Genomic DNA, 20,400 nt, shown 5'->3' with positions numbered 1-20,400 from the left:
ATGCTGTGTTTTTTTCTCCATGCATAACGCCCCTTGTAATGCCCAAATAACTCAATTTTAGTTTCATCAGTCCACAGTACCTTATTCCAAAATGAAGCTGGCTTGTCCAAATGTGCTTAAGCATACCTCAAGTCAGGGCCGGTTCAAGTAACAATGGGGCCCTAGGGCAAAATTAGCCTGGGCGCCCCCCAACAGACACCCCCCGACCAAAAAGCGCCATTAGAGGCCCTTTGTTGCAGCCAAATTTCCCTCCTGGGCCCAAGAGCTGGCTGTTGACTCTCCCCCAATCACCTCCCAACTTAACAGACTCTGCAGAGTCCCTGGGGAGCAACAGTTAAGATGGGAGAGGGACACCTTGGGGGCCCCTACAGGCTCTGGGGCCCTGGGGCAATTGCCCATTTTTTCCTATGGTAGCTCCAGCCCTGCCTCAAGTGGCTCTGTTTGTGCTGTGGGCGTTGAAATGCCTTCCTCGGCATTTCCTTGTGTAAAGTGCGCCAAATGGTTCAATGATGCACAGTGACTCCATCTGCAGCAAGATGATGTTGTAGGTCTTTGGTGCTGGTCTGTGGATTGACTCTGATGGTTCTCACCATTCGTCGCTTCTGTCTATCCGAGATTTTTCTTGGTCTTTCACTTCGAGCCTTAACTTGAACTGAGCATGTGGTCTTCCATCTCTTTAATATGTTCCTAACAGACAGCTGGCATGTCTGACACAGCTTTCTGTATCCTTCCCCTAAACCATGATGGTGAAGAATCTTTGAATTCAGGTAATTTGAGAGTTGTTTTAAGACCCCCATGTTGTTACTCTTCAGAGAAAATTAAGTGGAGGGAAACTTGCAATTGACCCTCTTAAATACTCTTTCTCATAATTGGATTCACCTGTGGATGTATTTCAGGGGTCACTGAGCTTACCAAGCCAATTTGAGTTCCAATAATTAGTTCTAAAGGTTTTGGAATCAATAAAATGACAACAAATGTATGCACCTGCCTAATTTTAATTAAACTATTATTGCACACTGTCTGTAAATCCAATAAACTTAATTTCAATTCTCAAAATACAGGAAAATCATGACTATTAACAAGGTTGCCGAAATTTTCGCATCCCACTGTATAGTGCAGATGATTGTCTCATGTTAAGAGCACTGACAAGTTTTGAATGCAGTATACGCGTTTTTATTGTTGCAGTAAAGCCTTCAAATACAGAGCATATTGCGCTATATATTATATTATAGTGCTAGAGTCTTGCCTAGGGTCTCCTCACTGAATAGGGGCTGGCTTACTGAACAGGAAGAGCTAAGATTCTAATCCAGGTCTCCTGTGTCAGAAGCAGAGCTCTTAATACACTATCCAGCCACTGCTTTACAAAAGCAGCATCCCCAAACTTAGTGACTAATAAGTCCCCATTTTTCAGCATTGGCCTGTCTTTACTTACAGAAGTAATACAGGAATTTTTCCTTGACGCATATCTTGCCAGTCAATGCAGGAGGAGAATTTGTGTAGAAATAGCAGAAAGAAATAGATCATGTCTAGTAGAGATAGACAGTGAGATGCCAACAATTCTGGTTTGTATGCAAAATGAATGCAAATTATATGCAGCTTGGAATTGAGCCAATCATATGTACTTCCTTCTGATGTTGACTTGTCCTATTCCAAGCTGCATAGCGTTTGTGTAAACTTTACACGCAAGCTGGTATTATTGGCATCTGCTTGACCATATCTGGTAACTGGATGTCAGCAAAACTTTAGTCTGCAGTTGCTAGAACTTTTTAGAAAACTTTCTAGAAATTAAAGTAAGGCGATACACTATTCAACTACAGCGCCCATACTGCAAGTGATATCCTGGGTCAACTGTGTAAAAAAAGCCTATCCCAATCATATTATGTCGCCAACGGGTCAATTGTGGGACAGCCACAGTACCATGTTTAACCACAATTTCCATCCAATTAAACATTTGTATCAAATCTAAGGTCTAATTAGGCAAAAATATTGTATAGTGAGCTTTACAGTATATGACATGATGTTGAAACAAAGATTCTTCCTGTCTTTCTCAAACAATACAGAGAAAACGCTGCAGTTTTGTTTTTTTTATATAAAAGTTTGTATTGATACCACCAGGGGCAGTTAAGGTTAGGCACCACCCAGGGGGGGGGGGGGGGTGTAAGGTTAGGCACCATCAGGGGAAGTTGAGGTTAGCCACTACCGGGGGGGGTTTTAGTGCTTGGCGCCATTGGGGGGGGGGGGGTCTTAGGGTTAAGCGCCACAGGGAATGGTGGGTAAAGGTTAGGTTCTGTGTGAGAGTAGGGAGGAGTTAGGTTATAGTAAAATATTGGTATGTATTAAAGACATTTTACTATATGAATGAAGTAGTACACGATGATAAATTAAACAATATTTCATCACTTTTACTGGTGCACATTTTACTAAACGTAAAAATATAGGTAACAGTGGGGAAATTTAGACTATCGGTATTATAAATTATATTTTACGTCATATCCTGGCACCCATTTTGCTAAATAACTTCAATATCGTTTTATATCTGGCGCCCTTTTTAACCGGAGCCTTTATTATATACACACATGCATGATGCATTTGGGTTAATGTTGTTGAGTGAGCAAGAAAATCACACAGTTCATAAAGCACAATGTGTTTTCCCTATGTAAATTATTTCCACCCATAAATCGTCAGAAAGTCGCATTCACACTTTGAAACTCGACTGATCATAGAAAAATTGCACCATAAACCCACGGAAGATTGAAGCAGGGTAAAGTCTGTTGCGTACATGTACAAAAGGCACCGCAAAAATTTGCGCCTTCGTCACTAAAAACTCCCTCCGACGATATTCTTGATTCTTGTTGCCTAATTGCGATATTTATTAGACACCACTGGCGCCCAACTTACTCAATGAACACTGCTATAGCTGCAATCAGCATTGCAGTATATGTGGTGCCCATTTTACCAAAGTGCTGCCAGTGCCCAAACTACCTACTTAACCTCCCTGGCGTTTTGATGCATGGTTTTTTAAACCTAATTTTTTTTTTAATCATGTAGCTAGCCTAGCACTAGCTACATGATACCCCCCTCCCTTCCGATTCTCACTCACCCTTCCGATCACCGCCTATGCCCGTCAGGAAATCCCGTTCTGAACAGGATTTCCTTCAGGGCTTTCCCCGTCGCCATGGCGACGAACGGAATGACGTCATTGACGTCGTGACGTCATAGGGAGTCCCGATCCACCCCTCAGCGCTGCCTGGCACTGATTGGCCAGGCTGTGCTCGGGGGGGGGGTCCCTATTACGCGGCGGCGAAAGGTGGCGATCGGAGAAACATGCAGCTAGCAAAATGCTAGCTGCGTGTTTCAAAAAAAAAATATTCAAATCGGCCCACCAGGGCCTGAGCGGTGCCCTCCAGCGTGACTGGACGAGCTCAGCTCGCCCAGAACGCTAGGGAGGTTAATAATGTGCTATGTCATATACTGTATAACGAGTTCTCTAGCCGTGACTATCACCCGTTATCTATCAGCTCCTTACGATGTCCTTAGAGACACAGCTGCCTTTATGTGTTACTGTTACAGCAATTATCAAAACTATAATATAGTGTACTATTGAGCTGAGAGAAACTTGTCTCTCCCCACCTCTCAGAGCTCAAATGTGAGATGGGATAAGTAACAAGATTCATAAATAAATATATTGCTGTAAACAATTGGATTCCAGACCCTTGTAACTTGATTATCTTTATTAAATAAGAAACATTACAAAAATAAAAAGGGAAAACCAATGTGAGGATGGTCTCCTAATTGTTAGGTTTCTTGGAATATGGTGTAATGTGTGTCAAGACCCATTACTGAGTAAACAGTACCAGGAAAGACTAGCCAAATAATCTAATAATAAAATAAGTGACCCCCAAATTATGAAGTGACCCAGTGCTGGAGGATACAAAGAGGCTATTCAGGAAGTAACAGTCATGAAAGGGCCATTTCTTACATACAGCATTGACAATAGTAACATTGATAATACACTGAACAGCCATGTTAGTAAATTGCAATCTACTTCTGAGGAGCACCCTAATAGGTTTTAAACATTAAATTTGCCAATCAATTGCAGATCATTGCTTAAAACTAAATAAAGGAATACTTTTACAAATCTTAAATACAAAGCAAGGAACTGGACCATATACAATAAAAAAGGGTCTTCCTTAACCCTCCTGGCGGTTTGCTAAAAATCCGCCAGGGGGCAGCAAATCAGTTTTTTTTTTTTTAAATTTTTCTTTTTTATGTAGCGAGACAAGGTCTCACTACATGATAGCCGCTGCTCAGCGGCATCCCCCCAGCCCCAAAGAACGGGATCTCCTGGAGGGCTTCCCCCGTCGCCATGACGACGGGCGGGATAACGTCATTGACGTCGTGACGTCAGAGAGGACTCCGATCCACCCCACAGCGCTGTCTGGCACTGATTGGCCAGGCAGCGCACGGGGTCTGGGGGGCCGCGGCGCGACGAATAGTGGCGGATCGGCGGGTAGCGGCGGCGATCGCATTGCACACGCATCTAGAAAGTTGCTAGCTGCGTGTAGCAAAAAAAAAATTATGCAAATCGGCCCAGCGGGGCCTGAGTGGTGCCTTACGGCGGCATAGCCTGTGCTCAGCACGGGCTTACTGCCAGGGAGGTTAAAGGGAACCAGAGAGGAATGGAGTGTGAAAATAGAAAAAGCTTTTATACATACCTGGGGCTTCTTCCAGCCCCATAAGCCTGGATCGCTCCCACGCCGCCATCCTCCGCTTCCTCTATCGCCGCTACCGGGTCCCGTCACTTCCGGCGGATGTGGCCTATTGTCCGCATCACAGGCGCTCCCTCCATAACCTTACGCATGCGGCTGCGCAGTAGGCAGCCGCAAGTGTAAGTGTATGGAGGGAGCCCCTGTGATGCGGAGAATTCGCCGCGTCCGCCGGCCGACTGGCGGTAATGACGGGACCCGGTACCAGCGGATCCAGGCAGCGGAGGACGGCGGCGTGGGAGCGATCCATGCGTATGGGGCTGGAGGAAGAACCAGGTATGTATAAAAGCTTTTCTTTTATCCTCTCTGGTTCTCTTTAACCACTTAAGGACCGAGGCTGTTCTGTGTGATCTGCGCTGCGTGGGCTCTGCAGCCCGCAGCGCAGATCGTGTGCAAGGCAGGGCGATCAGACTTCCCCCCCCCCCTTTTTCCCCACTAGGGGGATGACCTGCTGGGGGGGTCTGATCGCCCCTGCTCCGTGTGGCCGAGCGGGGGGGGCTCTTCAAATCCCCCCTCCGCAGCGTTTTCCGCGCTCCCTTCCTTTCCCTACCTCTCCCTCTGATGTGCGCAGGACGGATATCCGTCCTGCGCCGGATAGGGTAGGCTTCAGCCTATCAAATGGCGGCGATCCCCGGCCAATCAGAGGCCCGGGGATCGCCGATCTCCGTCACGGCACTGCTACGCCATATTGATGTAAACAGTGGGGATTTCTTCCCCACGTGTTTACATTATGCGTGCGAGCCGCGATCGGCGGCTCGCATAATGTTCACGGAGACACCCTCCGTGAACTGGCATGGTAAGGCCGCTTGAACGAGCGGCCGTTTCCATGCAAAACCACAAACGACCAGGCGCCGCCTATCAGCGTTAGCTGGTCGTTAAGTGGTTAAAGAGAACCTGAAGTTAGGAATCTTGTTTCATGTTAGATACTTGCCTATATAGATTTAAGGCTCTGGATTCCGCTAGCTGACATTTTGTTGTTCATTTGATTGTATCTATTGCACCTGCATGTACCCCTGATGATGCCCTTTTTAGTGCAAAACGTGTTGGGTTGAGGGTTCTTGCGTAATTAGTACTGGAACATTTGTGATTATGAACAGCTGGACAGCATAATGGATGGTAATTTTGATTAACTAATCCAACCTATAATCAAATACTAGTCTTATTATAGACATTGCAGGTGTGGTATCATATTGACCACAATTATTGCTTGTTATCTGTGGACCTAGCACTAGACTTCATTTACTATACTTATAAAAATTGGGCATCAGACACTACATATTTTTATTAAGATTTAAGTTTTATATTTATGTGCCAATAGGGCTTTTATCCTAATTGACACACCAGATAGGTATGATTTTATATTTCTAACCCAAACCCCCAGTGCAGGTACCATAAACTCCTCTGTGCCCCTTCTCTGCCCTGCCCTATCCTACCCTATTCTTCCTACCTATCCTGACCTACCTTACTCTTTCTTCCTACTCAACACCCTGTAACTTTCCCTACCCTACTGTGTGGCTTCTCTCTATTCTACTTGACCATGTGCCTCCATATCCTACCCTACTCAATGCTTACCCTGCACTACTACCTACCCTGTACTCTACTCAGTTGCCTTTTTATACCCTATGACCCATTCCCGCCCCTACCCCTTGCCCCTTCCTTGCCCTTCATTTCTTCACCCCTACCCTACACCTTCCCCCCACTCTGTCCCCTTCCCTTCCCTACATTAATGTTATGATTCAACCCCTTTCCTACCCTACCCATGCTTCTTCCCTACCTTATGCTACCCTGTATGCCTTCCCTATCCTACCACATAGCCACCTCTATACCCTACCTTTGTCCTCCTTCCCATGACTGTTCTACCCTTTGCCCCACCCTGTGCCCATATCCTAGAGCCAGGGTTAGGGAATGGGTGTTGTGGCATTGTTAGGGGATTTGGGGCAAGTTTGGGATATTGTAGTAGAAGTAGAGAGCAGTATGGGCTGTGGTAGGGAAGGTGGAGAGGATAGGTTAAGGAGAAGAAGTTAGAAATTCAGGGTAGGTTGGCGGAGAAATGTATGGAAGGTGAATAGAAATAACTGAAAAGGATTGATGGGGCATGCTGTAAAATCTTGGTCTCAAAGACTCGATCAGGTGCACAGCATTTATGGCCATTCAACCTACAGTCTCCCTGCCAGTCTCCCCCAAGTGTATATGTACCCCCAGGCCCGTGGTGTGTCATGCATACTCACCTGTCACACCAGTGCAACTCCTGGCCTCCCCCTGTGACCAGCATCTTTTTGAATCACCAGCACAAGTGACGGTACCACGTGATACCGCTGCATGTACTGATGTCATTACATGTGGTGGTGTAATGCGGTACTGGCACTCACAGAGGCAATTCAAAAAGACACCAGGCGCAGAAGGAGGTGAAGTGTCACACCAACGTGACAGGTGAGCAAGCAACACTCAACATGGGACCGAGGGGGGGCCTATTTAAATGAGGGGCAGCCCAGCAGGCAGTGGCGCTAGGAAGATTTCCAATAAATTTCATTGGAATTGAGACTCCTGTGTGTAGGCACTGGGCAGGCAATAGATCTGCCTCTGATCAGATTCAATCAGAGAGGGATGTATCTGATAATCAATCTAGTCGCATAATGAAAGTTGAAAGGGCACCTCAAACGTTAAAAATATGTAACAAAAATAAATGGATTTACCTTGGTACTTTGCTTGTCATCACAATCAAGACTGGGTCCTGTTGTTTCAACTCGCATTCTTTTATCAAGTGCTCTGACAGCAGGGGGGTCCTTTTCTGGTAATTCATTGTAATATTCATGGCCCTTCTTCTCTTCTTCCTTTTCTGCTGCACTATTAAGGCTTAATAACTCACTACACAGAAAGATGGGCAAACAAGAACAATATTAGCAAGAAACTTGTGGCTCATAGAAAACTCCCTATACACATTATTTGCACTTTTTGGATAAAGTTCGCTTTATATCCTTTACTAAAAAACTTGCAGACACATTTTGAATATAAAATATTGTTCTGCCCCTGCTTTGCTTTCCAAGCACTGAAGCTGCTAGGACAGGTTGGTGTTGCCTTTTACAATACACATAATCATGATTCCTATCAGTGGTCATTGTTAGTTAGTAACCAATACCCTTCTAACGATACTAAATCCCATTGTCTGATCTTATTTTGTTGTACTGCTGGCCATTAGAAGACAACTGAAGAATCAGAATCACAGTAACTACAGTACTGGCCAAAAGTTTTGAGACTGTCAAAAATATTGGAAATTAGAAAAATTGGTGCTTAAAGAGACTCTGAAGCGAGAATAAATCTCGCTTCAGAGCTCATAAATAGCAGGGGCACGTGTGCCCCTGCTAAACCGCCGCTATAGCGCGGCTTAACGGGGGTCCCTTCACCCCCAAAACGACCACTGCGACACTTGGTCGCAGATTTGGTCGTGATTTATTGCTTCCTGGAAATATGCAAAAAAAAAAAAAAAAAAAACTGGAGTGAGAGACTAAGTGAGGTCTTTGGAGATGAACAAACTATATCTACCAACATCTTGCCTGAAGATTTTAGGACTCTCTGTGAAAATATCAAGGATACCCATATACACTATACCAAAGTTTGGTGGAACATTAGGAGTCTACAACATTATGATAAAGAGGGAGTCTACCCTAGAGGTTTGCGAGTCCAAATCTTTCCCTCATGGCAACTGGAAGAAAAAAACAAAAAAAACTGGGAAGTGGGTCTCAATAAATGTGCCAGCATAATTATACAAATGCTAATTAGTTTAGATAAGGAATTACTTATAAACCTAAAAAATAAAAATACAATGTTGCTAAAAGAGCTGGCCAAATACGATCAGAGAAGTCTTGTTGAACCCTTTTTAGAACAACTGAAAAAAGATATTGAAAAATTGGAGAGTGATGTTGTAGAAAACAAGAAAAAGAAGTTATTGAGAGACAGACAGGATTATGCTAATGCAAAAGCCTATCTTTGGAAACATAAAAATAATATGCGTGGTAAAAACTTCCCTAGGAGACCAAATAAACCGAAAAAACCTAAACGACCAGTACCAACACCCCAGGTACCCCAACAAGCACGTGGAGAACCAACAGCAAACTACCGTATTTTTCGCCGTATAAGACGCACTTTTTCTTCCCCAAAATGTTGGGGGAAAAGTGGGTGCGTCTTATGCGGCGAAGGTACGGATTTCGGGAGGCAGAGGTGCGCAGGGAAGCACTATATACATTACCTGCTCCTGCCGCCGCACTCCTGGCTCCAATCCTGGCTCCCCGATCCTCTTTTTCCATCTACCGCTGCCCGCTGCTGCCCCCGCCGAACATCGCTGGCCGGTCTTAATTAGCCGCATGGATACGCTATAAGCACACCACGTGCCGGGGTCACGCATGCCGCCGAACGCTGGCCGGTCCTAATTAGCCGCGCAGGGATACGCTATCAGCGCACCACGTGCGCCGGGGTCACGCATACGCATGTGTGACCCGGCGAACGCTGATAGCGTATCCCTGCGCGGCTAATTAGGACCGGCCAGCGTTGTTCGGCGGCATGCGTGACCCCGACACGTGGTGTGCTGATAGCGTATCCCTGCGGCTAAGACCGGCCAGCGATGTTCGGCGGGGGCAGCAGCGGGCAGCGGTAGATGGAAGAAGAGGATCGGGGAGCCAGGAGCGCGGCGGCAGGAGCAGGTAATGTATGTGTACTCACGCTGCCTGCACAGGGGGACACCGGCACTGGAGGACAACAGGGGGCCACAGGCACAGGGGACACTGCCACAGGGGACACTGCCATAACAGGGGGACTCTGCCACAGGAGACACTGCCACAACAGGAGACACTGCCATAACAGGGGACACTGCCACAACAGGGGACACTGCCACAACAGGGGACACTGCCACAACAGGGGACACTGCCACAACAGGGGGACACTGCCAAAACAGGGGGACACTGCCACAACAGGGGGCCGGGGACACTGGCACAGGGGGCTGCAGGCAGAACAGGGGGATACAGCAGGCACAGGGGGACACAGCAGGCACAGGGGGGCACGGCAGGCACAGGGGGACACAGCAGGCACAGGGGGACACAGCAGGCGCAGGGGGACACAGCAGGCACAGGGGGACACAGCAGGCACAGGGAGACACAGCACAGGGGGACATAGCAGGCACTGGGGGACACAGCACAGGACCAGCACAGGGGGACACAGGAACAGCCAATCACTACACTGACCACATAGAGGAACATAGGCAGGCAACATGGGAACAACCAATCATAACACTGTCCCCTTATGTAGTGTAATAGTATGTAATGTAACTGGAAAGGGGGGTAAAAAGTCCTTAAGACACCCCTGCATCATAGACACACCTAGGTTTAGTTTTTTCTTTTTTTCCTGATTTTTGCCCTCTAAATCTAGGTGCGTCTTATATGCCGGAGCGTCTTATACGGCGAAAAATACGGTATATATCGGATTCTAGTGAATTTACTGAATCGGATGTAGAAGGTAGTGCACAGTACCTTTTGGGAAGATTGGATGATATACGGCAGGTGGGGAAAAAACATAAAGCTACTGGTGGAGCTATTAGCCTGAGGAGCAATGATGAGGTACTTAACATTGTTAATTTATCTGATATCCCCTTAACAGGGGCTGAGCAGGAGCTTCTGAAAAGAGGCCTGACTTTTTCTCCTGTCAATAGATTTGATCCCTTTGATATCCTAAAAGACCTTTATTTTTTTTGTAGGAAACTAGTCCTTAAAAAATTATATCACAATCAGGATGTCCCACCAATAACAACCATTGAAATGGGCCTTGATGAACAGGACAAAATGATTTTCTTGGATCTGATGTCCTTATTGGAGGAACAAAATCCTGAAATGGTGAGTAAAAGTACCCCCTTTAGACCAGCTTCCAAATTTTTACCGGCATTTAATTCCTGCCCTCAGGTGCAGACATTTTTTGACATCGTATCATCTGAGTTGCAGCAAATTAGCTGCAATAGGAGGGGAAAAGATAATCTGACTATGGAGGAGAGAAGAGCATTATCTAATCTCAGCAGCAGGACAGATATTATAATAAAGGAGGCTGACAAGGGGGGTAACGTAGTGGTTTGGCCGAGGCCCCTTTATGAAAAAGAGGCATATAGACAACTGAATGACAAAAAAATTTATAAAAAACTTTCCAATAACCCTACGGAAATTTACCAGAAGGAACTTAAAACCATATTGGACTTTGGCCTAGAAGAGAAAATAATAGCAAAAAGGGAATACAAATACCTCTGGGTTGAACAACCAGTTACACCCACCTTCTACATTCTTCCCAAGATACATAAAAACTCTCAATGTCCACCAGGGAGACCCATAATATCTGGGATGGGCAGCCTTAATGAAAAATGCTGTGCATACATTAATTTCTTCTTACAGCCCCATGTGGTATCCTTGGAGTCATATATTCGTGACTCCACTGATATAATAGCTAAATTGACGGATATTCAGCTTGAAACACAAGACCTTTTAGTCACATGTGATGTAGAAAGTTTATACACAAATATATCACACCAACAAGGGCTTAGAGCAATCCAATATTTTTTGGAGACTGAATCTATTGAAAATCGCAGTAGGAACCTTTGGTTGTTGGAGCTTTTGGAATATGTGTTGACACACAATTATTTTTTGTTCAACAACACCTACTACCTCCAGATAAGGGGTGTGGCCATGGGGGCCAAATGTGCGCCCTCAGTGGCCAACCTCTTTCTTGGTTGGTGGGAAAGGGAGGTGGTGTGGGCGTCACCGCTGGAACGATTCCACCCCGCTATTGCGGGGTGGCATCGTTTTATTGACGACGTACTCATCTTATGGCAAGGGAGTACTGATTTATTTTCAGAATTTATTGGGATCCTAAATGAGAATGATCTCAACATATTTCTCACATTTGATATCTCCTTAAGGGAAGTATGTTTTTTGGACATCAAGATCAACAAAGACATTGATGGACAACTAAAAACCACCTTGTTTCGTAAAGCAACAGCTGTTAACAGTCTCCTACATTACTCTTCGTATCATACTGCAGCAACGAGACGTAGCATTCCTATTGGTCAATTCCTGAGAGTCAGACGTAACTGCACCAGCACCCAAGAATTCGAGAAAGAGGCAAGTAAATTGGCAGATAGGTTTAGAGATCGGGGGTATCCTAATAAATACATCAGAAAAGCCTGGAGGAAAGCCAGATATACCCCCAGAGAACAACTGTTAAGACCTAAAAAGAAAGATCTTAAAAGTAATAATTTGGTAAGGATGATTACGACCTATAATGAGGGATGGAATGACATATATAGGATCTTTAATGCACATTGGAGAATTCTACAAAGTGATCCGATCATTAAGAGTTGCATCACCCCTAGAGCATCATTGACGGCCAAACGGGCCCCTACGTTGAGAGATAAACTTTGCCATAGTCATTATGAAAATCCTTCAAGGCCTCTGAGCACTAAGGGCAGCTTCGCGTGTGGCAGCTGCTCCATTTGTCCCCTGATGTCATCTGCAAAACATATCCAGAACTACAGGGATAGTTCTAGGATTGTGTTGCATGACTTTATAAATTGCCAAACCCCATGGGTCATCTACCTTTTGGAATGTGGATGCACTAAAAGATATGTGGGACAGACGAAAAACCCCCTCAAGATAAGGATTCAAAAACATCGTTCGACCATCAAACTAGCACAGAGAGATTATCTTGAGGGTAAAACACTTACTACTGTAGCGGCACATTCATTAATGTGCCCATCAGGAAGAATAGAGAATTGGAAGATCTATGGGCTACAGAGACTTTATCCCAATAATAGGGGAGGCAATAATATCACCAAACTTCTACAATGGGAATTACGGTGGATACACAAATTAGGGACTAGAATTCCACACGGGCTCAATGAGGATTATAATATGGGCTGTTATCTACCTCAATAAATTGCTATCTTTAGGTCCTGTTTATGTGTGGACACACACGTATCCCCTGTGTATATATATATATATATATATATATATATATATATATACTATTCTCTGTACTTTTTCTCTTTCTTCATATTCTCATTTTATTATTGTGATCATCTACAGCTCTAAGGTATGAGAGCTGGACTTTACCTCCCTTTTTTTCTGTGAAGTCAATTGTCCTATATCTTGGTGATGCTTCTGTAGTGTGGAACAAGTACACCATTCTTGTCTGTTGACATCATAAGGCTACTTTCCGTTTCCTCTTGTTTGATCACTTTTTTATTTAGGTGTCCTCCATTTTTCATAATGTTCCGATACTAACTATTCTATAATACCATTTTCTACAGCCCATGGTGAGGGGGCTGGACTTGTCTAAATATCTAGTTTTGAGTCTCCCAATGGGCATTAGTCCGATCTTTTATTTGGGCCTAATATCATTTTTTAATATTTTTTAATGATGTGGTTCATGATTACTAAATCTATATTTTTCTTTCATTTAATTAGGTCCTTATGGGCATATGTTTACAGTTATACTCTTTACCTAGGAAGGTCTGAACCTTTATGAACACATTAACTGAAGAAAGAGGAAGAAAGAAGACAAAACAACATAATTCTAATATAGGAAGATTGTTAATTGAATCAAGAAAACCCTTTGAGTTTTCTATTATACATATATTTTTTGTAAATTCCAGCCTCTTTGATGTGATTTCCTCTTGATGTAGTCCTTTTTTATATATATTGATGAGGTATTAAGTTGTATGTATATTTGGAACCTATGTTCAACTAATCTTTGTTCTCTCCAAAATTTCCTCTTGTATTTGTGGATCTCTTCTTTAATCTTTATACTTATACTCTTTGTCCATTAGATGGCGGCTTATTTCTTCATTATTTTTTCTTATGCGTTTTCCTTACAATCACCACTAGATGGCGCATAACATTCTTTAGACACACACACGTACCAAAGTATGGGTACGCTTGCCTGACCTCTGCGTGCTGACATCAGACGGCACGCGGGGTCAGACATAGGACGCGGCCGCGTCTTTGGGCGTATAAAACACGCCAATATACTCACATCATTGTCCCTCAGCAGCTTCGGCGGAACTAGTCGGACGGGCGCAGGTTGCGCCCTCGCAGCCGTCTTCAGTCCCTCTTTACTCTTACATCTGGTAAGCCCTGCCGCTCTCCTCCTGCTCTCTGCCTCTCCTCCTATTCCTCACTTATCACTTTTATATCATTGGTTGTCACCTGTTATATATATAGCATCTGTTTTTTATTCACTGTTTGTATCAAACCATATCCTTATCCTCTATGAGGTCATATTGTTACACTAGTTTTCATTGCACCTTGCACGATGGATGCTAAGTTCAGGAGAGTTTAAATAACAACTGCATTGTTATTTTATGATTGGGGGTGCCTTTGTGGAGTTGTGACATTGCAGCATCAAACTTTTATAATTTAAACACTGCTACATTGGATGCTGTTATATTCAGTGTCGCTGCTCCCCAGTAGACATGCTCAATATCTAATACATTTTATCAATACTACAAATTGCAGTTTATAATATATTATCGGCGGGCTTATGGCTATTATCATATGTAATTAGGGGGTCGCTTGGGCTGGACATGGCATAGCCTTGTTTTTAAATGGTTTTATTGTTTTTGATATTGGCATTAATAAAGCAGTTTTTTGCATTTATTCTTGGCCTCTTGCACCAGTGATTTGTTCATGTTTTATACTTTAATATATTTAGGGAGGTGTCTTTTTTTCTTTGTGCATATTTATAGTTGTTTATCAGGTCGTGGACCTTCCCTCCCCGTGAAACACATTTGTGTATTTACCAGCATATAATTGCACTAATATGTTTGCTCATCCTCTGCGTGTCTATTATTGCTTCCTGGAGGCAGGGCTAACGGCTGCAGCCCTGCCTCCAGTCGCGTCTGTCAGCGGCGCATCGCCGCCTCTCCCCCGCCCCTCTCAGTGAAGGAAGACTGAGAGGGGCGGGGGAGAGGCGGAGATACGCGCTGACAGACGCGCGTGGGGCAGGGCTGCGGCGGCTAGCCCTGCCCCAACCAGGAAGCGCTCCCCGGGTGTATCGAGGGGGATTTGGGGGTGAAGGGACCCCCGTTAAGCCGCGCTATAGCGGCGTTTTAGCAGGGGCACACGTGCCCCTGCTATTTATGAGGTCTGAAGCGAGATTTATTCTCGCTTCAGACTCTCTTTAAGTTTTTATAATAGCAATTGGCATATACTCCAAAATGTTATGAAGAGTGTTCAGATGAATTGCATAGTCCTTCTTTGCCATGCAAATTAACTGAATCCCATAAAAACCTTTCCACTGCATTTCATTGCTGTCATTAAAGGACCGGCTGATATCATTTCAGTAATCGTCTTGTTAACTCAGGTGAGAATGTTGACTAGCACAAGGCTGGAGATCATTATGTCAGGCTGATTGGGTTAGAATGGCAGACTTGACATGTTAAAAGGAGAGTGATGCTTGAAATCATTGATCTTCCATTGTTAACCATGGTGACCAGCAAAGAAACGCATGCAGCCATCATTGTGTTGCATAAAAATGGCTTCACAGGCAAGGATATCGTGGCTACTAAGATTGCACCTAAACCAACAATTTATAGGATCATCAAGAACTTTAAGGAAAGAGGTTCAATGCTTGTTAAGAAGGCTTCAGGGCGTCCATGAAAGTCCAGCAAGCGCCAGGATCATCTCCTAAAAAGGATTCAGCTGCGGGATCGGAGTGCAACCAGTGCAGAGGTTGTTCAGAAATGGCAGCAGGCAGGTGTGAGCGCATCTGCACTCACAGTGAGGCGAAGACTTTTGGAAGATGGCCTGGTGTCAAGAAGGGCAGCAAAGAAGCCAATTCTCTCCCAAAAAAACATCAGAGACAGATTGATCTTCTGCAGAAAGTATGGTGAATGGACTGCTGAGGACTGGGGCAAAGTCATATTCTCTGATGAAGCCCCTTTCCGCTTTGGGGCATCTGGAAAAAGGCTTGTCAGGAGAAGAAGAGGTGAGCGCTACCATCAGTCCTGTGTCATGCCAACAGTAAAGCATCCTGAGAGCATTCATGTGTGGGGTTGCTTCTCATCCAAGGGAGTGGGCTCACTCACAATTTTGCCTAAAAACACAGCCATGAATAAAGAATGGTACCAAAACACCCTCCAACAGCAACTTCTTCCAACAATCCAACAACAGTTTGGTGAAAAACAATGCATTTTCCAGCAAGATGGAGCACCGTGTCATAAGGCAAAAGTGATAACTAAGTGGCTCAGGGACCAAAACGTTGACATTTTGGGTCCATGGCCTGGAAACTCCCCAGATCTTAATCCCATTGAGAACTTGTGGTCATTCCTCAAGAGGCGAGTGGACAAACAAAAATCAACAAATTTTGAGAAACTTAAAGAAGTGATTATGAAAGAATGGGTTGCTATCAGTCAGGATTTGGCCCAGAAGTGGATTGAGAGCATGCCCAGTCGAATTGCAGAGGTCCTGAAAAAGAAGGGCCAACACTGCAAATACTGACCCTTTGCACAAATCTCATGTAATTGTCAATAAAAGCCTTTGAAATGTATGAAGTGCTTATACAGTAATTATATTTCAGTACATCACATAAACAACTGAAACAAAGCTCTAAAAGCAGTTTAGCAGCAACTTTGTGAAAACTAATATTTTTCTCAGTCTCAAAACGTTTGGCCAGGACTGTAATTTTAGTTGTCATACCAACTCAGGAATATGTGACCATTTGAATTATTTTAACAGCATCTGCTGCAAAAGGGATGATCAAAAGTACACAGCATGCTTGTAACGATATGTGTCAGCAAGTAACAGAGTTCTGATTATTAGGTGATCTGCAGTATCACCTATAATACAGATATATACCTGATTATATGGTGATCTGCAGAATCACCAATAATACAAGTATACCAGCAGCTAAAGAGATAGCAAGTATAGTGCTTGGTGCAACAGTAGTACTGATAGGTTTAGCTATACCTCACCAGAGGAGCTTGTGGGCACTAACAGTACAGAGCCCCTCACCAGAGACAAGGGCCCTCTGGTAAGAGTAGAGTGGTCAGACTAATCGAGTTGGCAACAGACAGACGGATACAAACTCAGAAGGCAAAGGCAAGAAGGTTTTAACAGGCAGAGTCGGCAGCAGGATCAGATGGGCAGAAGTACAGCATCACTGAGAGTAAGAGTAGTCAGAACGAGCAAGAGTCATAGGGCTGGTGCACACCAAAACCCGCTAGCAGATCCGCAAAACGCTAGCAGATTTTTAAACGCTTTTTTTTTTTTTATGAGGCGTTTTGCTAGCGTTTTGCGGATTGCTGCTGCGGTTTTCAGTATAGTAGATTTCATATATTGTTACAGTAAAGCTGTTACTGAACAGCTTCTGTAACAAAAACGCCTGCAAAACCGCTCTGAACAGGCGTTTTTCAGAGCGGTTTGCGTTTTTCCTATACTTAACATTGGGGCAGAAACGCATCCGAAATCCAAAAAATGCCTCACCCAGGCATTTTTCGTTTCTGCAAAACGCCTGCCGCTCTGGTGTGCACCACCCCATTGAGATACATTGACCAAGCAGATCCGCAGCCGCAAGCGGATCTGAAAACGCGGAAAAAGCCGCTCGGTGTGCACCAGCCCAAACACAGATAATAACAGTATTCAGATTATAATTATAGCTATCAAACAATCAGTGATAGCACTGTGTGAAATCCCCGGTTTCCACCCGGATCAAAGCACACCGGATCTATCTAAGGTCTGAGCGCTAACACAAAGTATTCGCAACAGCAGACAAGTTGCGAGTGAATCGGCAAAGCTTAAGAAGCAGAGGAGACCCCTTCAGCACGCCCACTCCCATCAACCAATGAGGAGCGGCGAGCGTCTCCTCTGACATCAGCCGACCTGCCGGTCAGCTGACGCGCCTCCTCCCCGCATAAAGGTACCGTCTCCTCCCCGCATAAAGGTCCCGTCTGTGCACGCGCGCGCACGCGACAATGCAACCCTATGTGCTGCTGACAAACCCGTCCTCGGCGTGCTAGATGCCCGAGGCCCGGATAGCTCGCTAGGCAGGGAGATGGAGGCAGCTGCGGTGGTATCGCTGTTCACCGCAGCTGTCTCTTCTACGTTTATTACAATGCTCGGGCCACTGGAAAGCTTCACAGTTAAAGGAATCATCAGGCAAATACCCCCCACTCTACTTAACCAGGGCTTCCTCTTGCCCCTTGCAGCCGACATGTCCCACCGCTGCATCCCCGCTCCCAGCTGCCGGCCCGGCTGCAAGGGGCTGGAGGAGGCCCTGGGTAAGTAGAGCAGGGGGAAGGGTTTTTTGCCTGATGATTCCTTTGCCTACTGGACAAATAAATCGAATGAGGACGCCATTTGTGTAGCTCTCCATGCTGCCCTCTCACACCTAGAAAAGCCCAACTCCTATGTTAGGATGCTCTTTGTTGACTACAGCTCAGCATTTAACACCATCGTACGTAGCCAGCTGACCAACAAACTCCATGCACTAGGTTTTGCTCCCTCTATATGTACCTGGTTATTGGACTTCCTTACTAATTGCCCTCAAACTGTCAGACTAGGAAAACAGACATCCACTACCCTTACCCCGAGCACTGGCGTGCCACAGGGCTGTGTATTAACCCCCTTGGCGGTATGAAAAATACCGCCAGGGGGCAGCACAGCAGTTTTTTTTTATTTATTTTTTTTAAATCATGTAGTGAGCCGAGGGCTCGCTACATGATAGCCGCTGCTCAGCGGCATCCCCCCGCCCGCTTCGATCGCCTTCGGCGATCTCCGATCAGGAAATCCCGTTCAAAGAACAGGATTTCCTGGAGGGCTTCCCCCGGGCGGGATGACGTCACCGACGTCAGCGATGTCGGGACGTCATTGGGAGTCCAGCTCCAACCCTCGGCGCTGCCTGGCACTGATTGGCCAGGCAGCGCACGGGGTCTGGGGGGGGCGCGCGCCGCACCGGATAGCGGCGATCGGGCGCGCGGCGGCGATCGGGATGCTGGCGCAGCTAGCAGAGTGCTAGCTGCGTCCAGCAAAAAAAAAATTATTTAAATCGGCCCAGCAGGGCCTGAGCGGCACCCTCCGGCGGCTTACCCCGTGTCACACACGGGGTTACCGCTAAGGAGGTTAAGCCCTCTCCTCTTTGCACTTTTAACCCATGACTGCCAGCCTATCCATACCTCAAACTTAATTGTTAAGTTTGCAGATGATACGACTGTCATTGGGCTTATATCAGACAATGAGGAAGCTGCATACAGAGAAGAAGTTAGGAACCTGACTGCATGGTGCGACATTAACAACCTGTTATTAAATACAAAAAAGACCAAAGAAATTATTCAGGACTTTAGGACCACCAAAAAGACCATTTACTTCCCACTAATGATCAATGCAGAGGCTGTGGAGAGTTTCCAGCTTCAAATTTTTGGGAGTCACCATCGCAGAGAACCTGTCCTGGGCTGAAAATGCTTTAGCTGTAACTGGCAAAGCACAAAAACGCCTCTAATTTTTCAGAAAGCTAAGGAGCGCTAACCTCCCACAAAAGCTGCTGGTTAATTTCTACAGATGCACTATAGAAAGCATTCTGACCAACTGCATGACGGCCTGGTAAACAGCTGTACCAAGGCTACTAGAGACGCCCTGCAGCAAGTTGTTAAAACAGCAGAAGCCATTATTGGCACTGAACTACCCTCACTGGAACTTTTATATAAGACTCGCTGTATTAGAATGGCCAAAAACATCATCAAGGACAACACTCACCCTGTAAATGCCTTGTTTGAGCTCCTTCCATCAGGCAAACATTTTAGATCAATCCGCATACAAACAAACAGACTGAAAAACAGCTTTTTTCCCATGCACCATAAACTTGATGAACTCTGAATCCTCTCTGAAATAATTAACACTGTGTACAAATTGTTTAAATATCTGTAATACCTGGCATACTTGTATAATTCTTCTCCTTCTACCTTTGTTACTATCATTATATTCTCTATTAGTACCGTGGGGTTGTCATGAAAAGTAGTTTCGTTGTGTCACACAATGACAATAAAGTGCTTGGATCTTGAATCTTTAAGGTCCATTTACCAGTGATGCAACAGCCATTGCCACAGTAACGCGTCACTATGAGAGGGGAGGCAGGGATAAGTGCGAGTATTCCAGGCAAAAAGCTTCCATGTGCTCAGCACCTTCCACTTTCCAGGCAGTGCAGGATCCACCAGGTAATTATATAAATGAATGTGTAAACATATTACAATTTGGAGGAGGACTATGATAAACTGTTATTCTTGTACCTAGCAATAGGCACAGGAATTTTCAATAACAGTTTCACATCACTTCAATGTGTGTCCAATTCCGAAGGGGTTATGTAACAATGACTGTCATTTTCCAGTAGAGATTTGAATAAATAATTACATTTGACCAAGACTTATTTACCACAACATTCTATTCAATAAGAGAGGACGAGAGTTATGCTGGGAATACACGTTTCGTTTTTGCCTTCGTTTTAGCCTTCGTTTCGATTGTGCCTTTTGTCCTTTTCGTTCCCGAAATAATCGAACGTACGGTTAATATCACCACCCACGGTTTCGTTTTTTTTTTCGATTTTGATGGTTACGTTTTTCCAA

At 45.0% G+C, this 20,400-nt stretch overlaps 1 protein-coding gene and 1 long non-coding RNA gene across 2 annotated transcripts in view; one reads left to right on the top strand and one right to left on the bottom strand.

The window, feature by feature from the left end:
• SHC4 (SHC adaptor protein 4) overlaps window positions 1-20,400 on the bottom strand; it is a 130,050-nt gene that overhangs the window by 15,174 nt on the left and 94,476 nt on the right. Inside the window, exon 8 of the mRNA XM_068272512.1 lies at window positions 7,460-7,631. Within this exon, the coding sequence (XP_068128613.1) occupies window positions 7,460-7,631 (172 nt within the window). The remainder of the gene's footprint in view (window positions 1-7,459; window positions 7,632-20,400) is intronic.
• The window catches only part of LOC137561247 (uncharacterized), a 79,385-nt gene that overhangs the window by 47,258 nt on the left and 11,727 nt on the right, over window positions 1-20,400 (top strand). The window lies entirely within an intron of this gene.

This window comes from Hyperolius riggenbachi, chromosome 3, assembly GCF_040937935.1.
Source record: "Hyperolius riggenbachi isolate aHypRig1 chromosome 3, aHypRig1.pri, whole genome shotgun sequence".
Lineage (NCBI taxonomy): Eukaryota > Metazoa > Chordata > Amphibia > Anura > Hyperoliidae > Hyperolius > Hyperolius riggenbachi.
This window is presented reverse-complemented; position numbering and strand designations above follow the sequence as displayed.